Here is a 7,451-nt window from a genome sequence, read left to right as displayed (position 1 = left end):
ATTGGCACAGGATAGAGCAGGGTATAGGGCTGTTGTACATAGGATCGCTATGAGTTGCAAATGACTCGATGGCACATAACAACAACAACAACATGCCTAGTGCAATACATCTCTGGATTTTTAGACTGCTCGTTGTTGTTGCTATGAGTCGTTGAGTTGCGTGTGACTCATAGCGAGCCTGTGTACAACAGCCCTGAAGTCTGCACTGTGCTGGACTAGTCTCATTGACCCTGATACCTTTACCCTCATTGCCTCAGTTACTGCATCAATCCATCACATCTGGGATCTTCCTCTCCTGTGCTGTCCTTCTACCCTTCCAAGCATGATGTCCTTCCCCAAGGACTGGTCTCTTCTTGCCAAGTGTACAAAGTGTATGAGATGGAGCTTCCAAAACCTAGCCTCCAAGGAGAAAATTGGTTTCAAACTCTGCAGGACAGGTGGTCCATGGTATTTTCAAGACTCTTCTTTTCCCCAACACCACAGCTCAAAGGCATTGATTCTTCTTCTGTCATCCTTAATCATTGTCCAGCTCTCTGATGCATAGCAAGTAATTGTGAAGACCATGGCCTGGATCAGGCACACTTTAGTCTTTAGACTGACATCATTGCTTCTCAGTACTTTTGAGAGGTCCTTGACAGGATCTTGACAGGGTGTTAATTTTGGATTCATGTAAAATGAAATTGTTGACAGTGTCAGTCTTTTCTCATTCATTATGATGTTGCCTATAGGTTTAGTGGTCAGAATCTTTGTTTTCTTGATATTGAGATGCAATCCATATTGAAGGCTATATTGTTTGATCTTCTGCAACAAGTGCTTTAAGTCCTCCTCACTTTCAGCAAGCAAGGTTGTGTCACCTTGCATAATGCAGGTTATTTATGAGTCTCTCTCAAGTCCTGATGGCACATTCCTCTTCTTAGGGTCCAGTTTCTAGAATAATTTACTCAGCAAACAGATTGAATAAGTGTGGAGGGAGAATACAACTTTGACGTGCTCCCTTCTTACTTTTAAACCATGTAGTCTTTTATTGCTCTGTTTGCATAGCAGCTTTCTGGTCTAGGTATAGGTTTCACATAAGCACAATTAAGTGCTCTGAGATTGCCATTCTTCTTCATGTTAGCCATAACTTGTTATGATCCACACAGTTAAATGCCTTCGCATAGTCAATAAAGCATAAATAGACATTCTTTTGGTAGTCTTTACTTTCAGTTAGGATCTATCTGACATTAGCAATGATTTCCCTGGTGCTATGGCCTCTTCTAAATCCTGCCTGAATTTCTATCAGTTACCAGTCTATGTACTGTTCTAGGAGTTTTCAAATAGTTTTCAGTAGTATTTGCTTGCATGTGATATTAATATTGTTCTATAGTTTCCACATTCTGTTGGATCACCTTTTTTTGGAATGGGAATAAATATGAACCTTTTCCAATCAATGACCAGACAACTGTCCTCCAAATTTCCTGGCATAGACATGTGAACACATCTAAGTTTGTATCTGTTAATTGAAACAAGTCTGTTGGTTTCCCATCAATTCCTAGAGCCTTTTTTTTAACCAGTGTCTATAGTGCAGCTTCTACCTTCTCATTCATTACCATTGACTCCTGCTCATATGGCACTTCCTAAAATCAGGAGACATATTGCACTGGAAAAGTCTGCAATTAGGGACCTCTCCAAATTATTGAGAAGTAATGATATCAGTTTGAGGCCTAAGGTGTGTTTGATTCAGGTTATGCCCTTTTTGATCACTTGCTATGCAACTGAGCACTAGAAAATAAGGATTACATAAGAATTGATGCCTTTGAGCTACAGTGTTGGAGAAGAACACCGAACATCCCATGGATGGCTAAAACCCCAAATATGTCTTGAGGCGGGTGCAGCTGGAGTGGTCTTTTGAGACAAGGATGATGAGACCTCACATACTTTGGGCACGTTGCTAGTAGGGTCTGTTCTTTATAGAGGGATGTGATGCTTACAAAGGTAGAGAAAGGGTCAGTGAAAGAGAGGAAGACCCTCAACCATGTGGATTGACATGATGACCGCCACAATGGGCTCTAACGTGTCAGGAAATATGCGGATGGTACAGAATGGGACTGGGTTCAGATCTGTTGTGCCTACGGTCACTATGGTCATACTTGAGTTGATGGTACCTAACAACAACATGCACAAAGTGAGATGAAGCTCTATCATCTTTGCCTCCAAGGTACACTCGGGCTACATTTTTCTCCAAGACATATCTCTTCTTTCTAGAGTCTATGCGATATTCTGTACTCTTCTCCAACCCAACTCAGATGCATCAGTTCTTCTTCTGTCTTCCTTATTCACTGCCAAACTTTCAGATGCGTAGGAAGTAATTGAAAAGACCCTGGCTTCAGTCAGATGTGCCTTAGATTTTAAACTGACATCGCTGCTCCTTTGCACTTTGGAGAGGTCCTTGACAGTAGATTTTCCTAATGCAACACATCTTCTTCTGACTTCTTGACTGCTGGTACTAAAGATATTGATTATGTATACAACCTATTTTCAAAGGGAATGTCAGTGTGGTACAAATTGTTAATGTGTTCAGTTACTGATCAAGAGGCTGGAGGTTAGAGTCCGTCTAAAAATATCTCAGAAGAAAGGCCAAATGATCTACTGCTGATAAACCAGCCACTAAAAGCCCTGTGGCCACAGTTCTACTCTGACACACATGGGATTGGTATGAATTGGAATTATCTAGACATTAAGTGTTTAATATTCATAAGCTAAGGAAATGTCTCCCTTGCTTTGAAGAAGAAAGTATGGTTCCTAACTTTGGGAGCTAATATGAGTGTAAAAGACCAGTGCTCTCTTGACTAATTATTTTAAGGTAAGTGATTCAGGTCACAGAGCAGCTTCTGTCCATCAGTCGTCAAAGGCATCCTCATCTACAGTCTGGTTGAAACTGGGATGTTGGGATTTCTAGCCTACAGTAATGGTTATGAAATTATGGAGGAGACATGGCTAAGGACTAGCACCGAAAGTGACCACGTGATTTTGCTTGTGCCATTGGTAAGAATTTAGTTACAGGGTCAGCCTACCAGTAGGGGAATTTCTTTAACTGTGTCCCTATTGGTGAGAAGAGACTTTGATGCAGAAATTACAGTTTCCATCATTGGTCTGACTGGCAATGACCTTCAAACATGGTTCTCAATGTCTTTTCCAGGAAGTGCATTCTGTGTACAGAATTTTGGCTGGGATTTTGAATATTGGAAACATTGAATTTGCTGCTATTTCTTCTCAACATCAAACTGATAAAAGTGAAGTTCCCAATGCTGAGGCTTTGAAAAATGGTAATTATTTCATGTTGTTTACTGTCTGCTGCCAAAATGAACTTTCATTTGGTAGCTTTTTGAGACTCTAAAACTTGTGGCTGTTGCTGTTTACTGACTGTCAGTGGTTCCACTCATCAGTATTTCCCAAAAGCTGTCCTGTGGCTCATCAGTGTTCTTCCCCAGCTGTAAATAGGTTCTGTGCTGCAGAAAAGAATCTCAGGGGAGGGAACAATGGGCAGTGGTTCTCAATCTTAGCTCTTTTAAAAAAATCACCTGCAAGCTTTTGAAAAAATGCAAACAACTGGGCCCAACTCTGAATCCAATGCATCAGCAAGCAGCATCCTCAGGGAAGAAAGCAGGATACTATTTACTTTTAGAGAGCTTTGGTAGCTTAGTGCTACAGAGTTGCACTGCAAACCTAAAGGCAGGGATTTCCAATCCACCAGCTCCTCTGTGGGAGAAAGATGTGCAGTCTCCTCCTATGTGATTTACTGTCTCTGAAAACTCACTAGAGGGTCATCTATGAGCTGGTCCTACTTGATAGTACATAACAACAATGACATTTACTTTTAAGTTCCACATATAATTACAGAAACACACAAAAGGTGACTCTTGAAATTGGGGGGACATTTAAATAAAGTAAAAACCTTTGTGTAAAACGGCAAGGATTTTTAGGGCCTACCTTTTTCTTTTTTAAGTGCTGGCTTGTTTCTAGGGAGTTTCACAGAGTTATGGTGGCCTAGTGGCAAGAAGCTGCCCTGTAATCTGGAAGACATGTGGTTCAAGTCCAGCATGAGAGACGGATGGGCAGTCTCCTCCTGTGTGATTAACTGCCTCTGAAAACCCACAGAGGATCAGCTAGGGGTCGGTTCTGACTTGATGCTGTACAACAACGGTGCCCTAGTGGGCAAGAAGCTGCCAATCCAAAAGTGGGCATTTCAAAGCCACTAGCTTCTCCAAGGAGGTAAATGAGCATACACCTCTCATGCTATTTACAGCTTCTGAAAACCAATTGCAGAGTCAGCTCTAAGTCGGTTCTTATTCAACAATGAGTTTTGGTTTTTTGTTTATTTTCTTATTGTGTACCATCAAATTGGATCAGGAGATTGCCCCTTCTTCTCCAGCTAAGCAGCCGGTGGATTCGAACCCTGTACCTTTGAGATTGTACCACAGCTTCTTGCCACTAGGCCACCAGAGAGCCCAACAATGAATTTTTATCTTTAACTCTTAAGTGCTTATGTATATGTGTGCCGACTGACATGACCCAATGTCATCTTCTCCCTTTGCTGTTGCAGCTGCCTCTCTTCTCCGTATTAGCCCTAAAGAGCTTCAGGAAGCCCTCACCTCTCACTGTGTAGTCACCAGGGGCGAAACCATTGTCCGAGCCAACACTGTTGACAGGGCTGCAGACGTCCGGGACGCCATGTCCAAAGCCCTATATGGGCGGCTCTTCAGCTGGATTGTAAACCGCATCAATACACTCCTGCAGCCAGAAAAAAACATATGGTAAGTTCCTCCTCAAAGCACAGACCCCAGGGGAGCTGTCAACAACCTAGGAGTCTCTAGGAATTTGCAAAAAGGAAGCTTTTGGTTCTCTCTTGGGTTTTCTTTAGTAAAAGCCTCAGGCTCACACTTCTGAAAGATTTAATGGCATGCAGGAGAGAGCTGGAGTATTTGTACTTGAGATGTGAATGAAAGTGTGGGTTTAAGAGAACAGGCTTGCCTAGGACCTGAGCCAGCCACGTGATGTCAGAAGTCATGCTCTGCAGTTTAGCTATTTGCATGTTCTATTTCTCAGCTATAACACAGGAATAGTAATAATATTTTCATCATAAAGCTGTTTTTAGGATCAAATGAGAGGTTTTATCAAATGAGATTTCAAATGTAAGAAAGCTCATTTTCTTATATTGCTTCTGCCCCATGCCTAAGTATTATTGTTGTTATATGTCCTTGAGTCAGAATTGATTCATAGCTGATCCTCTCCTGGGTTTTTAGAGGCTATAAATGACAAGGGAGGAGTCTGTCCAGCTTTCTCCCATGCTGCTGGATTCAAACTGTCTACCTTTGTTTGGGTTGGCAGTGCAACTCCTTAAGCACCAGGTCATGAGAGCTCTCTATCAGCATTAATATAATGCTCTCCAGAGCTTTAGCATGTAAGAAATAGTGACAATGGTGTAGAATAAGGCAAAGCTCCAGTCTGTTGTTCACAGAGTTTCTAGGAGTTGCAGCTGACTTGATGGCATCTAACAACAACAACAACAACAACAAAGTGTTAGTGATATTTATGGAAGAATGGATGACAACAAATTCTAAGCCGTGTTTTTCTCTAAGTTCAATGTGTAGGTAGATGGAAGAGTGAGTAGTTGAGAGCTCGATCTAGTCCTATCTTCAAGTAGAGCAGTTCTTCTTTAAACTGTTTTGTGCATGGAGCTTCTGAGTAATTTTTAAAGAATTCTACTGCTTAAAGCAAAAGAAGTGGAAAATGTTGTTAAAAACATTCATACAATGAAATACTATGCAGCACTCAGGAGCAATGATTTTAAAAAATACCACATAATGTGGGAGAATCTGGAGAACTTTATACTGAGTGAACTAACTCAGTCTCAGTAAGGATAAATATTGCATACAACCCTATGTACAATAGCTCTGAACCCTGCTCTATCTTGTGCCAACCTTATTGTCATCTGACACACTTCCCACCATTACCCCAGTCACTGAGTAAAAGTAGAAGAATAACTAGTAAGATATGAATGAGAATCCAAGAGATGAAGGGGTAGGAGCAGAAAGGTGAGGATAGGTAGGCGCAAAATCACAGGATTGTACAACTTGGCGGGTGGAGGGAGGAAGTAAAGATTATGGGAAAGATCCGGCAGGGATCTGAAAAGACAGGATAATGGTGGGCATAGTCCAATAATGATTAATTTTATAAAACACAATGGGAATGATTGTATGAAACACAATGTGAATGAGGAATAATGTGAAACACAATGTATACATCTTTGTAATGAAACCAATATTGTTGTTATGTGCCTTCGAGTCACCTGTGACTCATAGCGACCCTATGTACAACAGCTCTGAAGCCTGCCCTATCCTGAGCTTGTCTCACTAACTCTGACACACCTATCCCCACTGTCCTAGTTACTCTTATCAATCCATCTCATCTGGGGTCTTCCTCTCCTGTGCTGTCCCTCCATAGAAGGAGTATGATGTCTTTTTCCAAGGATTGGTCCCTCCTGGCCACATGCCCAAAGTATGTGAGACAGAGCTTCCAATATAAAACAAAAGTTTAAAAAAATATTGTTAAAAGGCTAAATAAATCCATGACTCAAGTTGCAAAGGTTTTCTTCTATTAGAGGTGTTGGGGTGCAGCCTTCCATGAGCAGGTTCAGGTATTGGTTGATAAACACAGAACATCTAGATTCTCATTGCCCAGGGTGTGCCTTCCTCTAAAGACTTCTATTCTCTCTCATACAGTAGCGCAGACAGTGGTATGAATGTGGGCATCCTGGATATTTTTGGATTCGAGAACTTCCAGAGGAATTCATTTGAGCAGCTCTGCATAAACATTGCCAACGAGCAAATCCAATACTACTTTAATCAGCACGTTTTTGCTCTGGAGCAGGTAATGGTGAACTGTGAAGTGACTCCACCTGATGGGAAGCAGAAGCCCCCTTAGGCAGGCGTTATATAACAGGTACATGACTCCAGAGAAAAATGGCTGGTAAGGCAGCCCTGTCAAAATATACAGTCTAAATTTAGTTAGAGGCGGGAAAAAAAGGTCCTGGTTTCTGTGGGTTTCTTCACTTGAGTGGATCTAGTGACAAGCTAATTATTTAAATCTTGCTTCCAGATTCTTTCAGAGGGATTAGCCACAGTGTTGTGTTCGCTTCTATTCTATTCCTTAGTCAAAAATATCTATGATCATGTTCTGGACAATCTTGAATTCAGGACATAGATTCTTCTTGTTTTTAACTCTGAAGTTGACCATCCTCATCTCCATCTCCTATATGCAAGATCCCATAATAACTGGAAAGGAATCTCCAGAGTGAGATATGCCCTTTCTTTTTTAAAATTTTTTAAAAAAATTATTTATTTTTCATTTCAATGAACATCTACAGAGATTTTGGAATTCCATTCATTCATTGTTGCACCCTTCTCCCCGCC

The 7,451-nt window shown here is 41.2% G+C and overlaps 1 protein-coding gene across 1 annotated transcript in view; it reads left to right on the top strand.

Annotated features, from left to right (window-relative positions):
• Window positions 1-7,451, top strand: part of MYO3B (myosin IIIB) — a 642,969-nt gene that overhangs the window by 275,033 nt on the left and 360,485 nt on the right. Inside the window, exons 17-19 of the mRNA XM_006878970.1 lie at window positions 3,179-3,305; window positions 4,583-4,793; window positions 6,762-6,909. Coding sequence (XP_006879032.1) covers window positions 3,179-3,305; window positions 4,583-4,793; window positions 6,762-6,909 — 486 coding nt within the window. The remainder of the gene's footprint in view (window positions 1-3,178; window positions 3,306-4,582; window positions 4,794-6,761; window positions 6,910-7,451) is intronic.

Source organism: Elephantulus edwardii, unplaced genomic scaffold (assembly GCF_000299155.1).
Source record: "Elephantulus edwardii isolate Elephantulus edwardi_28Jun2011 unplaced genomic scaffold, EleEdw1.0 scaffold00001, whole genome shotgun sequence".
Taxonomy (NCBI): Eukaryota; Metazoa; Chordata; class Mammalia; order Macroscelidea; family Macroscelididae; genus Elephantulus; species Elephantulus edwardii.
Note: the sequence above shows the minus strand (reverse complement) of the source record. Positions and strands in the feature narration are given on the sequence as shown.